Genomic DNA, 24,553 nt, shown 5'->3' on the forward strand with positions numbered 1-24,553 from the left:
AAAAAGGGAGTTCCATACGGGTACTTGTTTTTTCTTTGCCCATGAGCAAGATAAGAATTTCCAGCATGACCAAATATTTTGGTATTATAATTTTCTTAGGTGGCAGAAAAATCTCTTTGTGGAACATGTTGTCAAATGTTGTAAAAATGTTCTAAAAAATGTGCTAGCGAAAAGATGACGAGCAAGACCGTGGTTGATTAATGGGAGATGTTACTGATATTAGCTTTGTAAAATACATTTCGGATATAAACAGATTTTAGACAAGGTACAATCACGTTAAACTCTATATATGTTTTAGTGTGCATTACTATGAGCATTTTGTTCGATGTTCTATGTGTTTTGTTAAAAATCCTTTTTGGTGATAAATTACCAATAAAGTCCAATAACCCCCCCCCCCCCCCCCAATTTTAGTGCATTTGTCTGCATGGCTTATTCTTGCGAATTGCTATGTAATAAGATCTGTCTGTCTAAAACGGTTTGGTTAAACAAATATCAGTCAACCAGTACAATAATTAAGAAATAGGGGTTGCGAAACGCTACGCTTTAAACTAGAGAGCGGTGATGACAATTTCAACAAATTTTAACTAGTCCCAAATGTGTTGTTGTTGTTGTTTTTTCTTTTCGCCGCGTCAGAAGACATGGACGCTAATGTTTTCACAATATTAATACCTGACGTTTTGTTTTTCGTCATGAAACAGACTACATATTGAAATAAAAACAACATAATTTCCTATTTCCTTATTGTTCAGAACGATACAATTTTTACTTCGTGGAGATACATACTGGTTTTAAAATAAAAAAGTATTGTGGCTTCATTTTTTTTTCAAATAGGACAGTTATTGAAAAAGTAACAAGATATTTACATAATTCTAATCAGAAAGTAACACTCAAGGACACAATGCAGATCATGCAAAATATCGTACATCTAAAACTATTCATCTCATTGTAACACTTCTTCATTCATTTGCTAATTTATTCACTCCACAGCACTCTCACGAACCCTAACTCTACAAAATGTACATAAACTATGTTTGATAAAGATCTAGCCTAAAATGGGACATTAACATGGACATATGAAACATAAGGCCTATTGTTTAAAACTTTATAACATCGCTGACTGGATCGTTGTAAATTTCACAATCTTTAATACTCTAAAACTTATGCGCACATGATTTTTTTGTGATCTGTGGTACTTTTAACAAATAGTGAAACAACTGATTCAGCTGTGCTTGTTTTAGTTTTGTTTTTGTTGTTGTTGTTTTTAAACTAAAAGAACATGCTAAAATATTTAACCTTTAATTTAAGATTAAAAACGATGCCGTTGACAATGTTGTAAATTTAAACCAAGTACTGACTAATCGGCTCGTTAGATAGGCGGTTCGGTCACGTGGCCATTGCTTTATGTTAAAAAAAAGGTTTGAATTTTAAAAGTTAAAAAGTAAGAAAACACATACAAATTATACTTATAAGAGGGAGTTAGACATAAAATTTAGGTTTTAACGTAATTTGTTACATTGATAAATTTTGAAACTTATTTTAAGTTATATAACAACTGTGTGAAAAATCCATTGCTGGTAAGAAGGCAACATGTATATATTGTAAATGACCATTTCTTGAAAGTTCATTACAAACATCGGATGTATAAATGGAGGCTTAGTCGCATTTTTCTTGCGTTCATGTAGTAGGGCACTGGTAATTTGTTCACTTGCCCTACTGCTTTCATACAGAATAAACGCAAAAAAAAATGAGATCAATACTTCTATTTAAATTTCAAATAATTACTCATCAGATTAAAAACATAGTAGTATCTTCTGCGATTGAGTATATTTTCTTAAAGAAATGTAACCGACAGCATACATTTGTGTAAAAGAATAGTTGATATCTGTAACGTCACATATATATAAACCATCACTGTATATATATATATATATATATATATATATATATATATATATATATATATATATATATATATATATATATATATATATATATATCAGCCCAATAACTGCGTATAATACCTGGACTTCAAGTTGTATCTGTACAAAGGACTTGGCAAATGTAAATATATGGTTTTATGTACCTACTAATAAACTTATATTATTTTAACGTTTTTAATACCAAAAGTCTGCAAACAGTACGAATCTAATGAGAGAATCACACAGTACAATGCCGTAGAACCGAGAATTTATAACAACTCACAGGACTCTTAGATTGCATATTTCCTAAAGCCTAAGACAAAAATAATTGTCGTGGTACGTAATATATCTTTCTTGTAAAGGTCTTTTTCCAAATGCCAGAAGTTACTCACTAATGAGAGAATAATAAATCTACGCCCCGAAACGATCGTAAACAGGTAATTATTCTCTGAGAAATTGACGATAATGAGCTTAAATTCGGCGTTGTCAGAGAAATTTCTCCACAACAGAGGTTAAAAATAGAATGACACAAAATATCGTAGGTTGGTGGCACGTAGTTTTTGTGTCCACATGGTCCCATCAATCCATACAAACAAGATGTTTACAGGACATTGCAAATACCATGGGTCGGCGTTAAAACTACCTCCGCGCAATTAAAACAGTTGATGACGAATTAGATCTTATTCGATGAGAGATTATGAAATGCTTCAGCTATTCTGTGTACAAATATGCCTTTTTGCGAGCCATAGGCGATAGTGTTTAAGTTTGAAGGCTGGCGACCCGGTCATATGCTTTATTCCTATTGATTATTAAAGTCAAATAAGATAAACTTGAAAATGGATTGAAATTTTCATAAATTATGTGCCTTTAAAGAACCTAGCTCATGTTGTTTTGGCACCCATTGTTTCCCGGTAATGCATATGCAAACACTTATATTATTACTTTTTTGTATTCTTTGATACCGAAACTGCCGAAAACATACACTTATTCATATACAATCTGTTCTGGTTTTGGTGGGGTGCGAACCCACGCAGTTACAGTCAAAGAAAGATTAGAAAACAAACAACCAAACATCACGCGCACAAGGTCTCATATACAAACAAATATTTAAAAAAAACGTACGTTCCAATGAAATGTCTTTATAAAAACCTTTTGTCTATATTTCAAAGAAATCTTATTCAAAACACGAACCAATTCGCTATGTTACAGTCACACCAAAGCCGAACCCAACACGGAACATTTCTTCGGATATCTCTTGATCCGGGGTGATCCTTGGTGAAAATGAGTCGACGGTCCCTCCACTGTTGCAAAACATCGTTATCAGCCCGGACATAACAGATCAAAACGAATGAAAACAGAGCTTACACGGATTACCCCGGTGCCACCACGGCATTCATCCGTGTTCATCTGTGCTTGGTCTGGCATAAACCTTGTATAGGTCCGGTGTCATCTAGGATCGCCACGGTGTCACTGCGGACTTTCCCGGATCCAACACGGCGCTACACGGACCATCTCAGACTACCCAAGGTGAACAATATATCCCGACGACGGTGTCCCGGTCCAGTACATTTTAACAGCCGGCAGTATCTTAGGTTTAACACTTACAATAATTTGCCGCACTTTATTTTGTAGTAAAGAATGCATTTTACAAACAATGAGCGAGTCCCTTTAAATGACAAATTGAATAGTTTTTGATATGTTGTATTATTTAAGTCGCTTGTTCGTTATACTTCGTATGTCTTTGTGACTAACTAGGATCTCCTTAAACTAGGAGTTTCCGATTATTTTCCAAATTTGCCTTATAACGCTTTTAAGGTCGTTGACTTTTGAACTTCGAGGATATAGGAGAGACCTTGAATCACTTCTATAAATGTAGCTGGATGTTTACACCAGATTTCTGAATGAGTTACCTAAAACGTTAACTAGAGTGACTTTGTGATGAACTGGAAGTTCAGTGTTTTTCAATATTTAATATTCTTTGAAAAACGATGTATGTTGAGAAAGCAGGTGTTGAGAGCTTGAGACCTTTAAAGAACCCAACCCGCAACATAATAAGCTGGTTCTCTGAACCCTTACGTACTGTGACATTGTGATGCCCGGTTTCCCCCTATAAATGTGTCCCCATACAAGTTTTCATCAGTAAAAAGGTATTTGATAAACTTAAAAAAACATATTTGTACATTTTGCAAAATAAAATGGTAGTCACAATCAATTTGGAAGAGAGGTGCAATCTGGTCAAGAAGTAGTCACAGACGATTATATCGCCCGCCGAAAAGAACAGAATGATTTTAAATGATTTATACAAAAGCAGGGTAAGTCAAATGCTTCAGACCAAAACAAATAATGAAAAATATGGTCTTCCTCAGTTTGATCTGTGTATGAGGGTTTGGGTGAATACATCATAGACCGTTGGAGCTAAGCTCCTGACACGAATTAAGTATGGAAATGAATTAAGGGTTATAACTCTTAAGTTCCAAATGCCGAGTTATAATTCCTTTTTCAGTTCACTTCTCGTCGATTGGATGTATCCGGGTATAAGGGTTGAAGTTAATACCTTAAAGAAGTTAATCCTTAAGTACATTTTGACTGATGGACCGGACAATCAGCCTCCTTATTAATGCATACTGTAAACATGAAAATGGGAGGTACGTCAGAAATGATTGAATATATGATTATGGCTGTTTGGCAATCCACTTTTGTATATTGCTCTATGTCAATTTGCATTGGAATCCAATCAATAGTATTTTCTTTATTACCGTGACAAGAGTCTGTGTTGGCTTACATAATCACACAAAAATGTGGTAAAGGGAGATAATCCAATTACCATGGAAGGTTATGTTAACGCTGTAAGCGCAGCACTTTCCCTCGTTGTTATCGGTCTTCTTTTAAGGTTTTACTCAATGTAGTACACCCCTATTCAATAAAATGCCTCACTTGAAACTATTCATTTTAATGCTTTAGCCCATGTTGTTCAGCCACGTGCTACAAATGTTTGAGGGCTTCAAGGTAGTAAGGTTTGAATCCATCGAGAAGCAGCAATATTTTTCTTATTTTTCTTCTTTGGTTTCATTAGCTCACAATTTAACTGAAGTGTTTACTATATTTTCTTTGATAATTAATTAAATACATTTCTATACATAATTATTAGCTTCTTTGAATATTTTATCACTTTCAGGCTCGGCTGAAATAGGTGGTTGGTCGTTGACTTTTGAACTTCGAGGATATAGGAGAGACCTTGAATCACTTCTATAAATGTAGCTGGATGTTTACACCAGATTTCTGAATGAGTTACCTAAAACGTTAACTAGAATGACTTTGTGATGAATTGGAAGTTCAGTGTTTTTCAATGAATTTCACACTCTATTTTTTTTTAAACGCGACGATTAAACATTTTGATTCTTTGACATAATGTCCAAAACAGGTCATGAGTATTTCTAGAACTTGTTGATTTTTGTTTTAATTGTTCCTATTTATACGCAGTCAAAACAGTCTGATAAATCTGTAAAACAGTATGTTAAAACTGTAATACAGTGCAATGTTGCTGTTTCAGTACAGTTTGATTAGATTTGTTGACGGTGTAATCCATACTGTATTATTTCTAAAGCAAACATATTTCTTGTTACTCTGATACCAAATTATTACCAAAATGTTAAAAATAAATGAAATAAAGCAATTTCCTTGTCTCTCGGGTATGTCTTTTTACAAAAAAACCTGAACTGGGGGTAGGTTAATACAAGTTTAAATAAAATTGTTATTTAACAGTAAATTTCTTTTAAATTTTGTTCTTGAATCCAGGAAATGATACATATTTAGAAATTATCAAGCTGATCATATTTGGAAATGAAACCCATTAGGGTCTTACTACCTAAAATCCCTTCAGCACTTTTGAGGTATGCCTCAGAAAGAAGCTTCATTATAAAATACTACTGTAAAAGAGAAAGGGGGTTAATTAAGCAATGACTGACACTACACAGCGTTTGTGTATACTGCCCCCTCTTTCTCTCTGTCTATATATTTAATTTTATTTAACATGAAAATCCCATCAGTAGTTAGTCTCTGGACAAGGGTGTGACGAACAGACGAAGTGCAGACGGACAAATCGGTGACTATGCAAGGAAAAAGCAAGAATAATTGATATCGTCTAGAGATATTATCCCTGGTAGATTCGAATATATGTCGTAATAAAATGAATAACATGGTTAGCATCTCCTTCATAGAAGTGTGCCAAAAAGGGAGACAACGAGGATTGACATCTTACACACGACTTAACGCATTTAAGCATCGCTTTAAGAGCATTAACGAAGTGGCGAGTTATATTTGCAACAACTTGTAGCTGATTAATGCGATAAAAATAGTGTTCATAATGAATGAAAACATGATTTTCTGTTCTACTTCTTCACCTTAAACTTTCGAAGATTTCGAAGATTACTGTCATTAATTGGTTCGTTGTTTTTGGTTACAATTGATAAGTCCATCTTTATGATTGGCCGTACAAACCTTTGATAATATCAATAATATAAATCATATCCTGTAATAGAATCAGATCGGACATCAGTTTAGAATCAAATTTACTTTCTTGGTTAAAACATGTGCGTGGGTTTGCAGAGGCAGTGTTTATTGGTTCGGATCTCCTCTATGTCATTTTTTATTCTTGCCCGGTCCAAATAAAATAAACCTAAAATGATTCGTTAATTTACAATCAATATACATGAACAATTCAATCGATCAATCTGCCCAATATCCATCGAATAAGCAATTGTTGACTGTAAAAGTTAAAACTAGTCAATCCCTGTTCATCCCATCAATGAATGATTTGAAAATACATTAATTTAAATTGCGTTATTTACTCAGGGCGGATCCAGGCGTTGGCGTCAGAGGGGCATATCTTAAGCGCGTAACCTTTTGACTTGCGCCCCTTCCTTAGAACCAAAAAAGGTTATTTGGTTCGAAGTAATGGCGGGGGTGTTTGGATTATCCCCCCGACCCCCACCCCCCCCCCCCCCCCCCCCCGATCCGCTAGTAGTACTTCTTTTGTGTCTAAAACGATATTGTGTACATCTTACAACACGTTTATAGTAATCAATATGAGGCTTATGTAAAATGAATAATCAGACAAATAGTCGTAGATAGCCAATATAATGGGGATTCAAATAGGTATGACGTAGACTTAAATGCAATTATAGTTCGACTATTTTGAAAAAACACTGCCATCCCAATTTTTTGTTTAATAATAATCCCAACCAGTCTCAATAAATATATTGTTTACATTGATAACATACCGACAAGCCTACCCGGTGGTGATTAAGACTACGTTCTATCTATTTATTTATTTATTTACAAATGTATACCAGTTTTAAATACTGTCCTACAAAAAGCACATTCTTTTAAACTGACGTTCTATTTACCATACCTTCTTAAATACTGTAGTAGCTGAACTTCTTCAACCCTTAAGTTTAAACCAACCGTACTACCTTTCAGTGAATACCGTCATGCATTTCATTAAAATTTAAACCAAAAAAGGATGTTCCACATTACGTAAATAAAATTATTGATTATGAAAATCTTTAGTTTCGAGTTGAATCATTTTAACAGTTGTTTACAATATCGTTGAAGTATGTGTCGAATCATTCTTAATTCTTAAAGATTGTGTGTGTGTTTTTTCTCAAATACTGTGTGCGGCATTAAAAGGATAACATGTTATCAAGCGAGGATTCAACACATACTGGGAAGGTAATGTTAAGCGAAATAAGTAATTATTTATGTTGAGTATCACCACTTAATTAGAGGGCAACTTACTTGTATTACACCTATGAAAGGTCACTGACATCTCTTATGTGAGAGTCGACAATTTTATCAGCTGTATCACTCTGCTTAAGTGTCATATCTTTTATTCAAAACAAACTATTGATATATCGAAGTGATAAAATACCCAGTTCTTTTGAACCTATAACAGTAACGGAGGTATTCGAAAAGTAAACATAGAAAATTGTCTTAAAATTGTAAAATGAACCATTATATTTTCATCATTAATTTACCTGAATGCACAATTAAAGCTTATGATTGCATTGATTAATGTAATTTAACATGTTATTGCTGAACATAAGAAAGGAAGAGGAACATATCATGTTCATTTAATGTCCGGCTACATGCAATCTGATTTCGTATACAACTGTTGACATCATATAGCAAATTAAAACATATAAAGCAGTCCTCTACAGAAATACTTTGCATAACGAAATGAAAACTAATTAAGCAATGAAGAAATGTTAATTCATCAAGTTAATGTGTGTTTAAGTCAGTTTTATTTGCGCATTAAAGATAATTAGCCGTTTCATAAGAACGAAAAAGAGTTGTATGTGATTACTTCATTTGTGAAGAATTTTAATCATCTTTAGTTAATGTATTTCAACACGTAGATAAGTCTACTAGTAACTGTTTATAACTAATTTGATTATTATCAGGCGTCTATTAAGAAGTGAAAGCGACCATGTACATGTGTACTAGTATTTAACCGAATCAGACTGTTTTTATTGATATCATCTGAAGTCGATTACAATAATATTTACATAATCATACTTTAGGTATAGGACATACGCTTAAATACTAGTGATATGATAAGAAAAAACATAACAAAGACATCTTATGAATGAATGCTATATAGTGCGACGCCTGAATATATGAATAAAGGTAATAGTTTCGGTCTATTTTTGGTCCTTTCAACGGTTAATAAGGCAGGCCGGGCGCAGCCCGTCGCCGACTTACAGTTTAGAATACCAAATATAATGCTTTATTTCTTAGTGTTTAGAGCGAAAGGCCGCGCGAATGCCTCTATGTAAGCCATTGCGCATGCGTGACATTCAAAATAACTCACGCATTAAACCAATTGATAACTCAATGAAAACAAGGCGGTTGTTTTCTTAACTTAACTGATATTTGCCGTTATTGTAATACGCTCGAGGTCTTAATGGCTGTCAGAGATTTTCTAAATAATAGTAAAAGTAATAGTTAGATTACAAGAAGTGAATCCTTAATGATTAAGAATGGGCGGAGTGAGCGTAGTCATCTTACTGTCTTAGAATACGACCTCATTGGCTGATACATTGTCAACGCAAAATTTGACACAGGGAGTGTGTATCGGATGCTTGGCATTAAATTCTTAATGATTAAATCTACAACTTAATGACTGCCTATCTGCAATTTTATTTGCTGAAAATGTAGACTATTCTAACGTGAATATGTCCTGTGATCACAGTTAGGGGGAATGAAACTAAATACTTAAAGATGGACTCTGACTCCTAAGATGTACCATAATTAACACAAATGTCGAAAACAATGGTTCTTTTGAAGGATACCAAGTTTAATTTGAAAGAAAGGTACAGAAAACATGGTATGTCTATCTTATGAGACTATAGTAGATCAGAGCAATTCTTTAAGCACTCACCAATCATTTAATATTTTTGCGTGTTCTGCTATTAAATGCACGGTTACAATCTTGTTATCAGTATTTAATATTTCCCATAAATGCATAATTTAGTAAGTAGTTACAGGTGTACCACTCAAAATTTATGTTTGATATACATGTGAATGTATTGATTTTGAATAAGAGTGTCACTTTAACATTTTTGTTTTTATATTGCATGTGTCTGCCGTTTTCCACCAACGTCAACATACCAAATAAGATTTATACCTAATTTCTTACGTTTTAAATGGGATGACATTATTATTGATTCTTTTAACTCGAATGACTTTAAGGAGTTATAACCATTTACACCAGTTCAATGGAAACTTATTCAGACTTCCCCGCCGCATATTGTCGATGTTTGTCGGAAAGCTATCAAGCTATTGAAAATGGAATTACTATAAGATAGAGAGTTTAATATATATATGATCAAATGAGTATGTTATTGTTTGATATTTGTTCAAGTATTATATAAGCTGTTTATTTGTACCGTAATTCGTGACAAATCTAAAAGTTATGGCATGTATGTGATAAAGAAAAGGTATACCAAAAAAGAACGCATTCTTTACATAAGTAGTTATGACGAAGATTACCGACTGCAGATGTGTGCATTATTAATTCATGCATCATTGCAACATTATCTCTTTAAAGTGTAAGTCATGCATATACGTTCATATTTCATTTGTGAACCCGTATAAATTCTTATTTCACGCCTAGTTTAAGAAACACCTAAATACGCGTAACGTCTTACGGGCATACATTTCTAAACATTTAGTCTAAATCTTGGACGTTTTTAAAACTGCATTAAGTTTGTGTTCAGTGAACTATGTCAATCTTGATTTAAGTGCAGCCTGGGATGCCTTATTTGGCAATATTATACTTCTTTTGAATATGAGGCTTCAATTCCTTTGTACAATTTTGCCTCCTACTTTCCTTCTTAAGCCCAAATTTTATTCGTTCCTAAATCACCTGTATATTTGTTACCCACTGCCCTTCCTTCCTTCCTTCCTTCCTTCCTTCCTTCCTTCCTTCCTTCCTTCCTTCCTTCCTTCCTTCCTTCCTTCCTTCCTTCCTTCCTTCCTTCCTTCCTTCCTTCCTTCCTTCCTTCCTTCCTTCCTTCCTTCCTTCCTTCCTTCCTTCCTTCCTTCCTTCCTTCCTTCCTGCATTCATGCATTCCTTCCTTCCTGCATTCATGCATTCCTTCCTTCCTGCATTCATGCATTCCTTCCTTCCTGCATTCATGCATTCCTTCCTTCCTGCATTCATGCATTCCTTCCTTCCTGCATTCATGCATTCCTTCCTGCATTCATGCATTCATGCATTTATTCCTTCATGCATTCATGCATTCATGCATGCATTCATGCATTCCTTCCTGCATTCATTCCTTCATGCATTCATTCCTTCATTCCTTCATGCATTCATGCATTCATTCATGCATGCATTCATTCATTCATGCATTCATTCATGCATGCATTCCTTTCTTCATTCATGCATGCATTCCTTTCTTCATTCATGCATGCATTCCTTCCTTCCTTCATGCATGCCTCCCTTTCGCCATGCCTTCCTTCCTTCATGCCTTCCTTCCTGCATGTCTGCCTTCCTTCTTGCCTTCCTTCCTTCTTGCCCTCCTTCCTTCATGCCTTCCTTCCTTTATGCCTACATGCCGTCTTACCCTCCCGCCATTCATTCCTTCTTGTGTCCTTACCACCTCGCTTTCTTTCTTCTCCGCTTCCTTTCTTTCTCGTTTCCGTCTGTTCTCGCTTCCGTCATTTCCCCTTTTCTGTCCTTCCTTAATTCATTGTTTACTCTTTCTCCCTTTCTTCGTCATTTTCATAGTTTCATTCTTTTCCACATTCACCATTTGTTATGATCGTTTGCATTTGCAGTTGACTTTTTTATTAATTATTATGGAAAATCTTGGCGCAACTTTCTAACAACATTAATCATAATCTCTATCGTTTGTACCTTCTAAATAATAGAACTTCAATTTACTTGACATTACGTTTATAATCTTATCGTCGCTAACATTAACACGCCAACAGTATACAGCCATCAATTTAATTATACATTCATGAGTTGTAAAACCGCATGCACGGATGTCTTGATTTTCAATATAGCAAATCAGAACACAACATCTGGTAAGATGAACATGAACTATCATTTATAAAAAAATATTTTGTCGACACTGTAATTGAAACGTTCTCAATGTCTCGCGATATCTAAAATGTGAATGGAGGTAGCACTGAAGGCTGAATAAATGTAAAAACAAATTGTGGGGATTAAAATTATGAATTGTCAAAGTATAATCGAATGTCTCTAAGCTCCTGGGCCTATTGATTTTGGGCCAATCTGAGTGAAGACTGACATTCCTTTTTGGTTATATACCTTGACGTATGTCTAACATATAACGTGTTTATGACTATATCCACCGCCACTGTTTCATTGTCTTCTAATTTTACTTTTACTTCTGCAACATAATCATGTACGATCCTAATCGTCTGTTCATGAAGATTGCATAGTACAGCTGTTGTTAAGTTCATTAGATCTTTTTACACATGCACGACTGTGATGTAACTTAGTATTGTTTAACGCTAGTCTAACATAAATGCACATTTTTCTATCTGCCATATATAGGAACTTTACGAAATACAAATGGTTTCATTTGTTTTCGTTTGTTTTTCAGAAGGGTAAATTTTCCGTTACCCCACCCAGTTCCCCGAATGAAGCCGTAGCCTCGTTTTCGCCTCAACCGAATGGCTACAGAAACCCCGCATACACACCCTCACCACGACACGCTAGCTTAGGCAGCGAAAATGATGTGGATGGACATATAGATGGACAATTTAAATTTCTAGAAAGTCAAGGATCAAAGTACCCGGATGTATTCACAATTTCCGGTCTCGGTCCAGGAAATGGAGAAAGTTCCGACAGCGGTAAAACTAATACTCTTAGTTCTAATGTGTCTAATTCTCGGTCACCGGTATCAACGCTCAACAGAGATTCCGGATTTTCCGAGGATAAATATCGGTGGACGGAGGGCCCGGATGTTAAGGAAGGCGGCGATGCTCAAGGGAAGAAGCCGGAAGCACAGACAAGCGGAAGGCGCGTCTGTTGTGTGGTAGTGACTGTGGTGTTAGTGTGTGCCATAATTGCCGCTATTGTTGCTGTTGTTATTGTGTTTGTTGTCAACAAAAAAGAAGGTAGCGTACTCTTACTGAATAACATTAATAACATTTAAGGAAATTTAACGTCTAATGGTGTGGGTTGAGTAAAACCATTATCTTATAAAAAAAATCGTCAAAATTACTGCATGAAGTCAGTGCAATGCAATTGAAAAGTAACCGATTCAATCAGTAACTGTATGTTTGTAAAACAAAATACACTCGTGTATACGTAATACCAGTAAAAAGGTTTGGCAAATGATTCAGTTAATTAAAGTCAAGTTGTTATCATTTCAGATGATGTGATAGTTACCACAATGCGTCCCGGTAAGTGTTTTATTCGCTCATATTCTCACTCATGGGGGGGGGGGGCGTGAAAACAATGGTTGCTTCCGGTTTACCGACCAACCCTTTTTTGCCTCGAACTTAAACCTCTTTATTGCTTTGAGAATTATTTTTTTTACAATTGTTTGATTTTTTCTTGTAAAGATTAAAAATGAAGTGTTTTGGGCTTTAAACAATACCAAATATGCCCTGGGGGCATGAAACCGGAAACAGACATTTAATTTCTTTACGCCTGATCAGTTATATCACGATGTTACTTCACACACTTTGGCCAGCACTTCTCTCCCGTACATGTCCATCATTTACATATGTTAATATTCGGGACTTCGGGCCTTGTGGGTCTGGTGGAAGGGTTTCGCTCCGAGTAGGGCTTTCGTTTATAAAATATTTACTGCAAACAATAACAAACATGCGAGTAACATAGAATGTATATACATCGGATAAATACACAACATATCAACTTTCTGAAGTAGGGCATCTCAAAGGCCAGACTCTTCTTTGGTTATGAATCACCTTGTTGAACAGTTGTAACATAATCACCGTGAAATTAAGGGTACAAGTGTAATGGTTAGATGCCCCTTCTAATTCGATCTTCTCTTTTAAAGGGACTCGCTCATGCTTTCATGTAAAATCTTTTTTTTGTTTGACGAAATAAAGTGTGGCAAATCATTAAGAGTGTAAAACTAAAATATCAAAAGCTGGGACCATTCAGCAAATGTTGATATTTCCTCAAATATCGTCTTTAAAACCACAATTTCCATAAGCATAACGCTAATTATCACTTATTTTACCGCGGTGTTTTGGTGATTGTTTGATTGACATTATAATGTGATGTCATCAATGTATTGTTATAATGTCAAAGTATTAAACACAAATGTTTAAGTTCTGGTGGTCTAGTGGTGAAGGCGTCGGTTTCCTTATTTTTGCTTGACGTGAGCGTCGTCGGTTTCCCACTGAAACCAGATTATTTTTTATACTATAATTATTATTTTTCTGAAATCTCAATATCTGATTAAATAAGTGTTTTCAAGTGCATTACCCGGGAAAACTAATTGTTGGTCCCTATACACATGTGTGAGAACCTTTAAAAAGATATTGGTACTAGTGTTTTCCCAGTGTGATACTAACCCGCATGGACACTTATAATTTATAATACAATCGAGCTGAAATCAATTAGTTCAGAAAACTATCTACGTCCAATTTGTCTATGCAGTACTTAGATGTTTTATATGCATTTGATGTCCGTGAAGTTGGCAGCCTAGAAGCCTGGAAGCGTAAATAAGCACCATGACGGCATGGCAGCGTGGCAGCGTGAAGTTAGCAGCCTGACACAGGCTGTCAGACTGTCAACTTCACGCTGCCACGCTACCAGGCTACCAGACTGCCAACCTCACGGACATAATTGAAACTCAAACTGACACTTAAAGTGAAATTTAAACTTTACAGCTGTAGACATATTTATTGCGTTCAGTTGGAATAAATCATTATTCGACTTGAACATTTTAACAGTTAATTAATTATGTGTCTTTGCATGCATGATAATAATTAGGATCACGTGATCCATATTACACTCGTTAACGTACGATGATTTGAAACACGTACACATTCGTCACCTGCTTTTGGACCATTTCTTTTTTAAATATCAACATTTTGAAACATCTACCCTAGAACGGAAATCCGACTGTTTTATTTATTAAACCGGTGTGATAAAGTATTTCGTAAAGCTAACCGATTGTCACAAATACGCGAATGCACAAGGTATCAAATGCTTTAACGCACAAAAAGCCATAATAAAAGCATAACTCATCCATGCTTTGTAGAATCAACGTTAAACTTCTTCATATAATTCATCGTATTCTGTTACAAGACATCCCAGCGAGACTTTGTGTACCAGATATTTTATATATCAGATAAATACAATACAAAGTCGCGTCTTAATGAATTTCACACTAAAGAGCACTCACAAAAAATACCACACGTATGACTAAGAATGATTCAATTAAATTCAGCAATATTTGAGCAAAGCAAATTTCAAATGAAATATCAGGTGCATGTGTATTTTAATTTACGACATTAAAATATAATTACAGTCGTAAAATAGCAAGCGTGTTTACACTGTCTATGGTTAAAACTGCGTCTTTTCATATTTCATTATTTCATATCTAATTAATTTATACTTACTTTCCTCCCACCCCAGATAAGTAGATCCAAATATTTGGCCATGCTAGAAATGCTTATCTTGCCCACGGGCAAAGTTAAAGAAAGCATCCGTATATACAAATACATTGAAAAAAACATCTTAACTATATTTTGTTTAATCGAAGTTGGAAAAAAGCATCGACCATGGTCGCTCGTGTAATGATTCATCCAAGCCCGAGTGTAAGGTTTTTTGCAGAAACAATGTTTACCGAGATACTTGTAAGATCATCTTAAATAGTTTATGTCATATTGTCTTGTATTTATCTGTTTATATTTATCCTTTTTCACTCATTTTATTTGATTTGCTTGTTTTAGTTGTAATAATTCTTCATTTTCTTTTTCATCTTACCTTATTTTTACCTAAAAATTTTATTATCCGTTCTTATCTTCACTTTTCTTAACTTTCAGATACCCTAGTGTTGGAGGGCTACCTTGCTCTCAATCAGACGTGGTCAGAGGATCTGGCGAATTCTTCGTCACAACTTTATATAACCACGGCGGCCAATTTTACCGCAGAGGTAAGCCTCTGCAATAGTAATAAAAATGTTACATTAGCGTCGTATTGAAATTTAATTTTTAGCTCATAACCAACATTTCTAGACAATGAAATCGCCTATTTACCTCCAATATAAACTATGCTTAATAGTTAAGATTGGCTTTTTGCCACGTAACGGACATGACTTCATAATGTGGTTTCCTGTCTACAGAGAACACGGTATTATCTAGGCATCTCCCTTATAATTCATTGAGAGTTAAAACAAAATGTGAATTATATGGCCCGATCGCCTGTGGGTGTGTAAATTTAAATACACTCGCACCCAGGCAAGGCGCATTCGGCGAGTGCTCTAATAAGATTGTTATATAAGGTCACAAAAGGTTTTTGAAGCATGGCGCACAGACAGAAAGTAAGTTTTCCAGTGTAAAATCGCAATTTATTTCTTATCGTGAACACCAAAAGCAAATATTAGGCCACTCGTGAAATAAAGTTTTTCGTGCTCACTCGGTGAAATATATTACAATCTTACACTGAAGTAAACAATTATCCCATATATATTTCAAAATGATAAAACATATGTGAAGTAATATATAAGTTTATAAGGAATAAACTAAGTCCGAAAAACTCATCAATATATATTATCTGGCGTTGATCTTTATCATATATCCTGATGCTGCTTTTTACAGTTTCATTAGATGTATGTATGCATATGGTGCACAAGCTGTTTCCTCTTCTTCACATATCAATTTCATGAATGTCATCGATTTCCTCATGAAGCAAAACAAAAATGAGCTAGACTGTTTTAGAGATGAAACTTCTATTATAATTGTACATGTTGTCTCCCACTTATTGCACTATTTTGTCATATTTTAGATCGATGCATGGATGCTCAACAGTTCCTTTGCAGAAGTATACACTCGCACAGAAGTCATAGCATTCAGGTACGTTTAAAAGGCTTCATTTTTACTTCATTCAAAGATGAACTCTTACTCCGAAATAGGATGTACCACAATTATTGCAGTTGTTTTAATTAACCGTAAAACTACACTCTCACAGATTGAACGTTTTGACACCTTTTTTTATTTTTTGTCTTGGAACGAGCCAATTTTTAAGAAAAACCATGGAAACAAGTTATATAAGACTGCTGACAAAAAATTAGATCGCAGATTTTTATATTTAAGCTCAAAAATTGATGTTTTATGCATTTTTCTTAAACCGTTAGTAACGGTTTAAGTCATAAAACAGTATTTTTTGAACGGAAATATGAAAATCTACGATCTGATATTTTGTCAGCGATCTTATGTCATTATTTTGCAGATATTTATGCAAAAAATTGCTCTTTTCAAGACAAAAAATAAAAAAAAAGTTGTATAAAGGGTATTTCTGTGAGAGTGCAGCTTTAAAGGATGAATACATATCGAAAACTATGGTTCTTACGAAGGATACCGAGAGGTTCACTTTATGAGACGATCGTTGATCACTGTAAATCAGTAAGGGCCGACCAGTCATTTAGTATGTGTGCGTTTTCAGCTATTAAATACACGGTTACAATCTTGTGTTCTAATTAATACATTAAATAAATGCATTATTTTAGTTAGTTGTGAAAGGTTTATAACTCAAAATTTATAGTTGTTTTACATGTGTATGTATTGATGTTAAAGCTGCATTCTCACAGATTGATCTTTTAACAAGTTTTATTATTATTTGTTCTTGTCTTTGAGCCAATTTTTGCGTACATTTCAAGAAACCAGTGATATAAGTCTGTTGACAAAGATCAGATCGCAAATTTTCATATATCAATTCGAAAATTGATGTTTTATGGCTAAAAGTGTTCCTACCGCTTAAAGCAAATTAACTTTGCAGCTGTATAACTAAACATTTGAGATTTGTTATATTGTCAATTATCTAATATGACTGAATTGAAGGCATGATGCCCAAATAAGTCCATTCTGAGTCAAATTTTTTTTGTAAAAAGTGTCAAAACTGACAATCTGTGGAAGTGCAGCTGTGGTAGTGACGAGTGTCACACTTTAAAGGGACTGTACACCAGATTGACACCAAAAAAGTTTTTTTCTATAATGAATCTCAGGACAATTATCGAATAAAATGTTTTACTTTTTGATATCATAATTGTAAAAACAAAAACACCATAATGTAAAAAAAATCGAGTTGGAGACCGGGTTCGAACCGGTGTCGCCAAAATTGCGGGACAGTGTTGTATCCACTGTGCTACAAAGGCTGACCCTAAACGGTTGGAATAATTGAACTATATACCTAACTTGGTAATATCACGTGATAACATCGACTAGCCAATCACGCATAAGGAATGAATTATACTAGGTAGACATACCTAGTAATCTTTTTTAATGGAAAAATACGAAAAAAGTGCGAACAATAAATTAATTGTAAACTATGTGGTACTTCAGTTAGTAAGTTTCAATTCATTGTCCACATCGATACCAAGTTTATGTCAGTTTCGACAAAAAATCCCGCTATTGCATCATACGGAGTACAGCCCCTTTAAGTAAGAAGGTCTATTCATATCGTCGTGGTTTGTTCGTTTCGACAACTCATTTATCTGCCCTCGATATACTTCTTAGTCCCAAGGAAGAGAAAAGTACGCACACATTTCAGATGTCATGCTTTACTTGTTGCTTAGCCCCAAGGAAGAGAAAAGTACGCACACATTTCAGATGTCATGCTTTACTTGTTGCTTAGTCCCAAGGAAGAGAAAAGTACGCACACATTTCAGATGTCATGCTTTACTTGTTGCTTAGCCCCAAGGAAGAGAAAAGTACGCACACATTTCAGATGTCATGCTTTACTTGTTGCTTAGTCCCAAGGAAGAGAAAAGTACACACACATTTCAGATGTCATGCTTTACTTGTTGCTTAGCCCCAAGGAAGAGAAAAGTACACACACATTTCAGATGTCATGCTTTATTTGTTGCTTAGCCCCAAGGAAGAGAAAAGTACGCACACATTTCAGATGTCATGCTTTACTTGTTGCTTAGCCCCAAGGAAGAGAAAAGTACGCACACATTTCAGATGTCATGCTTTACTTGTTGCTTAGCCCCAAGGAAGAGAAAAGTACGCACACATTTCAGATGTCATGCTTTACTTGTTGCTTAGCCCCAAGGAAGAGAAAAGTACGCACACATTTCAGATGTCATGCTTTACTTGTTGCTTAGCCCCAAGGAAGAGAAAAGTACGCACACATTTCAGATGTCATGCTTTACTTGTTGCTTAGTCCCAAGGAAGAGAAAAGTACGCACACATTTCAGATGTCATGCTTTACTTGTTGCTTAGCCCCAAGGAAGAGAAAAGTACGCACACATTTCAGATGTCATGCTTTACTTGTTGCTTAGTCCCAAGGAAGAGAAAAGTACGCACACATTTCAGATGTCATGCTTTACTTTTTGCTGATTTGGTTGTAGCCCATGCTCATAGCTAACGAAAACCCCCAATGTGTCTTACAGAAACAAAGAACTAAACACGAAACATTGGCTACACCCAAACATTACAATATTGAAGCATGGCATTTGAAAAATAACTTGTTCCCAACTTGAAAGATGAGTGCAACTATTAGGACCATAGGAATATATTATATGTATAATTGTAACGGTATTGAGTAAAATAAAAAAGCGAAAATAATGAAATGTACAAGCATTGTTATTTATTGCAGTCCCGGAAGTATTCAGGTGGATTTCCTGATGACGTTCACAGAGCAATACCGGAAGTGGGCATCAGACCCGAACCAGTACGCCGCTTTAGTAGAGAACGCCTTCCGGTTGGCGGCCTTCGCCGCGTCTAACGTTATAAATGGGACGATCCAAATAAATAGTAGGATTGCAATGTTTATCATTCTTATGTAATAGTTAGACAACATGAATTAAAGTCTGAAAGTTGATATATGTATATTCCATTTCTTTATTTTGATATAAATCATAAGTTTTGTATTATTTCTTTTTCATGAAGCTTTAAATAAGGTGCCAATTTACGATCAAAAACAGCATACAATAAACACTCATTTCTGTGAATATAGCTTCAATTTCGATAATATTATTTTTGTAAATACGAGTGCTACCAGCATGTTTACAATGATACCTAAACCTCTTATCCTTAATAGCAAGAAACACAACGACGCCGATGATGCCAACAACATCTACCACATCAACTTCTGTAACAACATCAACTATGACGTCACCAGTCACTACGATATCAAATGTGACGTCAACTTCTTCATCATCATCAACTGAGTCGTCACCAACAACTACGACATCAAATGTGACGTCAACTTCTTCATCATCATCAACTGAGTCGTCACCAACAGCTACGACATCAAATTTGACGTCATCAACGTTAACACAATCAACTGTAACGTCAACGACTACAAAAACTACAACAACTATTATAACTGAAGGTAAGAGCTCATGTGGTCCGTCAAATCTTTGAATTTTAAAAGTCGTTTGAAAGGATTATTTTAAATAAGTAAATCTGTATTCCTGACCAAGCACTCTTTTTGTTTTTTTTAAATGAATCATCCAAATAATATGTTCTGAATTCTTTTATTCAGCACCAGATTTCCCACCAACTGCAAATGCCGGAAATGACGTCACAGTCCGTCTACCTGTGAACTCAATAAATTTAGACGGTTCGGGTAGTACAGACGATCGAAGAATAGCCTCGTACTTGTGGCGTGTAGTTGTTCCAGTAAAAGCGACAGTGATATTGACCAACGAACAGTCGCCAATAGTGACCGTTTCCAATTTTACGTCAGGGGCGTACGTCTTCAGTTTGACGGTACAGGATGACAAGTTTCAAATGTCAACGGATAACGTCACCGTCATTGTTTTGGAAGGTATTGAACGTTTATTTCAGTACAGATTGGTATTGTTGTCGTTTGGAACAGTTTACATGTTTGGCACGTTTGTTGTGTTTTAACGGATACACGAACGTAATGGTTGAGAGCGCGCTCGTGTAAAACTAAAAATATCAACTTTTATTCGGATTTCATTTACAGTAATGTTTACAACCCTTTTTGTCGTTTATTCCTCAGCATTAAAAACAACAGCTTCTACAACAACAATAATATCATCAACATCACCAACGACGTTATCAACTACAACAACAGTATCAACAACTACAACAATGACCACAACAACAATGGCAGGCAGCTCAACTACGTCTGAAACTCAAGGTAACGTCAGCCAACTTATGGCGATGAGTCAAACTTAATAAAACATCCATTGAATTATTACTTCATAAATCGTATTCAATTTAATAGTTAAATTTGTATACTGCTGTCTATATGATTATTATAGTTAGTATAACAAGCATTTGAAATATTATACAAACGCAAGGGGAACAAATCAGCACAGTATACACCATCGGAAATAACGCGGTAGGTGCGCTAGATAAAAGAGCGCAAAATAAGCAAGCATGCATAAGACAACACAACTGATGCGTGGCGTATTTTTTCAGGAAAATGTGCCCTTGTGACATTTTCCACGTGTTTGTCACTTGGATTCAAGTGGACAGTCTACCCGAATCTTTTGAGACAGAGTTCACCGGAAGACGCGGAAGCCGCGTTCGTGCGTACGGCTCGTGATGTCATCAACCAAGTGTGTGAGGAGGTGGCGCTACGATATCTGTGTTCCCTGTACTTTACTCAATGTGACTTAAAAACTGGAGACTTGATCTTCCCATGCGCAAGTCTCTGTCATGGTAAATAATATTTTATATAATAAGTTTGATGGTGTCAACTATTATCAATCACTCAGCCCTACTATTTCCTATCACATTCCCTTACTATTATCAATCACTCAGCCCTACTATTTCCTATCACATTCCCTTACTATTATCAATCACTCAGCCCTACTATTTCCTATCACATTCCCTTACTATTATCAATCACTCAGCCCTACTATTTCCTATCACATTCCCTTACTATTATCAATCACTCAGCCCTACTATTTCCTATCACATTCCCTTACTATTATCAATCACTCAGCCCTACTATTTCCTATCACATTCCCTTACTATTATCAATCTCTCAGCCCTACTATTTCCTATCACATTCCCTTACTATTATCAATCTCTCAGCCCTACTATTTCCTATCACATTCCCTTACTATTGTCAATCTCTCAGCCCTACTATTTCCTATCACATTCCCTTACTATTATCAATCACTCAGTCCTACTATTTCCTATCACATTCCCCTACTACTATCAATTACTCAGCCCTACGATTTCTTATCACATTTCCCTACTATTAACAATCACGCAGCCCTTCTATTTCCTATCACATTTTCCTACTCTTTATCAATCACGTAACCCTACTATTTCCTATCACATTTCCCTACAATTATCAATCACTCAGCCCTAATAGTTCCTATCACATTTCCCTACTATTATCAATCACGCAGCTCTTCTACTTCCGATCACATTCCCTTTCTATTAACAATCACTCAGCACTTCTATTTCCTATCACATTTCCCTACTATTATCGATCACTCAGACTTACTATTTCCTATCACATCCGTCAACTATTATCAATAACTCAGACCTACTGTTTCCTGTCACATTTTCAAAACTGTCTTAAATTACTCAATTACACAGCCCTATTATTATTTTTTATCTCATTTCCCTATGCACCAGTCAGTTGTAACCACGGCCTCCCCAGGTCCGGGGAATAGCTGGGACTTTGACTTTCGGCCCAGCCAAGCCCGGGTAAAATCCCCGCCCTGTGGAGACGAACTGATGGTATAATCCCCGCCAAATGCCCCCGCACCCCAGGGACCCTAGGTAAGGCCCATTCCACGCTATATTTGGCGCGAAGACAAAACCACCGCATTCACCTGGCACTGCGGGGCCACCTTGAAGGTACAAACACAGCCCATTTCCCCGGCTATCCCCGGTACACCCCCGGACCTGGGGGAGCAGTGGTTACGATTGACTGGTGCACTACTATTTCTAATCACGCTCCCTGCATTTACCTATTACACCTCCTTCTATTTCCTATCATATCCCCTATTAACTTTTACTTATGAGAAAACAAATGTTCCTTCTCGAAAGTCGTAGTAGAAAAGGGGAAGTAACAAGGTGAACGCTGACGTCATCGGATATATTCTAGAGCGAAAGACTGGTTATGGGTACGAGTATAGACAGGTATCGTAAATGGAACTGTGCGTCGTGATAACGCTGGATACATTAAGCTGTGACCAGAATTATCGGGAACCAATCATTAACCTCATAGACAATATTGTCAAAGAGTAAATACCAAACACTGTGTGGTTTGCTAGTTAATGGCGTGGCTTTTCGAGTGACACATTACGTGTGACATTCAAACGAAAAATTAACTAAGCTGCAGGCCAACTTGAGGTTTATTGCATACGTACTTGCCGTCTTTCAATTATTTCAATTAACCACATCCCAAGGCATTTTATATCGTATATTTCTTCTTTCATCAATAATCTAGCCACTGTTTATTATTCTGATTTTGATTGTGTGTGTTTTCTTTCATAACAACCAGAGGCCAACACTACTTGTGGAGCCCACTTCATTGACCCCATGTCATGCGACTACTGGCTTGAGGAAGACTGTGTAGGGTTGACCCCAACCACGCCTCGTCCTTCCACGACAACCCCACCAGGTCAGTTTCCAATGATATCACACTCAAATGTAGAAGTTCAATAATTAAAAAAAAAACAGAAAACAATTGTTCCTATCTCGGTAGACCTGGGCAAGTATTCAATATTTGTCTTATCCTTAGAACTGCCACAGTGATTCCATTCCATTAATTTCTAATCTTAAATATAATATCAATCTAAGTTTCTCTATATAATGAATAATGGTCCCAGGGACCTGTCCAAGTTTGTTTTATACATTCTACTACATTGGTCTAACCCCAACAAGACCTTGACCCTCAACCATCCCACCAGGTTAATAACCCTGATGCCTATATTAATTTGTCTACACATCGATAATTACAGTATACACATCTTTTTTTATATTTTGATAATCTGCTGAATTAAACACAACTTTAAGCAGTGTGTTCCAACCGCGAACCGACTATTTACTACCATCCCGTGATGTCAGCCTTACAGCCTGGCGTACGGTGGTAAATAAACAAAGATAAGTGTGAAAGTTGTTCAAAATAGGGAGGCAATTGGCAGTATTGCACTCTACTCGAGATAAGGACTTGAAAGTGGTTTATGTCAGCGTTCTATTGGCATCTCCTGAAAGGAGGCCAGTAATCAGTATTGCCTTTTGCCCGAAATAAGGACTTGAGAATGGCTTATTTCAGCAAAGGCCTTCTCAGCAGTTGAGCTAAAGTATATTACAAAACCACCTATAAACATTTACTCATTATTGAAATCTTTAACTTAATGGCATATCATCAACACGCAATGTTTAACCGTATCTCATTTTCAGAAATCTGCGAGCCTACAACCCGTGACGAATGCAGAGCCCTGGGCTTCAATCAAACATACATGCCGAATATTTTCGGCGAGCCGGACCAAGCTGCAGCATCGGAAACATTTGATTATATTATACCCAACTTCGGTAGTTGCCATGACAACTTTACCTACTTCCTCTGCTCCATTCAATATCCGGTCTGTGCAGACCGCCAGAAGTTTAAGCCATGTAGAAGTTTCTGTAACGGTAAGTGTTTTACTTATTCAAGTAACAGACAACCCAATCATCTGTATTAACGGTGAAATGTGTCAATGTTAATGTCAATATTGTTTCAAGTAGAGAAACAGGTATTACACTAACTCTCAGTGTGTGAATACCACGGGATTAATTACGTCATATATGCTACGTCGGAAGGCCACATTTTGCTTAAAATGAAGACTTAAATCAAAGATAACTTTTCATTTACAACACCATTTTAAATATAAAAAAGGGCAGTCTATGCCGCTAAAAGAGTCCCGCCTTTGTTTTATTTCCGAAATTCTTCGGTCATTAGT

At 35.9% G+C, this 24,553-nt stretch overlaps 1 protein-coding gene across 1 annotated transcript in view; it reads left to right on the plus strand.

Annotated features, from left to right (window-relative positions):
* The first annotated feature begins 7,396 nt into the window (after window positions 1-7,396).
* LOC128205160 (uncharacterized) overlaps window positions 7,397-24,553 on the plus strand; it is a 44,878-nt gene continuing 27,721 nt past the window's right edge. The window contains exons 1-12 of the mRNA XM_052906617.1: window positions 7,397-7,649; window positions 12,062-12,578; window positions 12,837-12,866; window positions 15,492-15,601; window positions 16,453-16,520; window positions 19,264-19,421; window positions 19,708-20,001; window positions 20,155-20,439; window positions 20,638-20,778; window positions 21,063-21,305; window positions 23,113-23,232; window positions 24,015-24,245. Coding sequence (XP_052762577.1) covers window positions 7,614-7,649; window positions 12,062-12,578; window positions 12,837-12,866; window positions 15,492-15,601; window positions 16,453-16,520; window positions 19,264-19,421; window positions 19,708-20,001; window positions 20,155-20,439; window positions 20,638-20,778; window positions 21,063-21,305; window positions 23,113-23,232; window positions 24,015-24,245 — 2,233 coding nt within the window. The 5' untranslated portion in view covers window positions 7,397-7,613. The remainder of the gene's footprint in view (window positions 7,650-12,061; window positions 12,579-12,836; window positions 12,867-15,491; window positions 15,602-16,452; window positions 16,521-19,263; window positions 19,422-19,707; window positions 20,002-20,154; window positions 20,440-20,637; window positions 20,779-21,062; window positions 21,306-23,112; window positions 23,233-24,014; window positions 24,246-24,553) is intronic.

The sequence above is a fragment of the Mya arenaria genome, chromosome 10 (genome assembly GCF_026914265.1).
Source record: "Mya arenaria isolate MELC-2E11 chromosome 10, ASM2691426v1".
NCBI lineage: Eukaryota > Metazoa > Mollusca > Bivalvia > Myida > Myidae > Mya > Mya arenaria.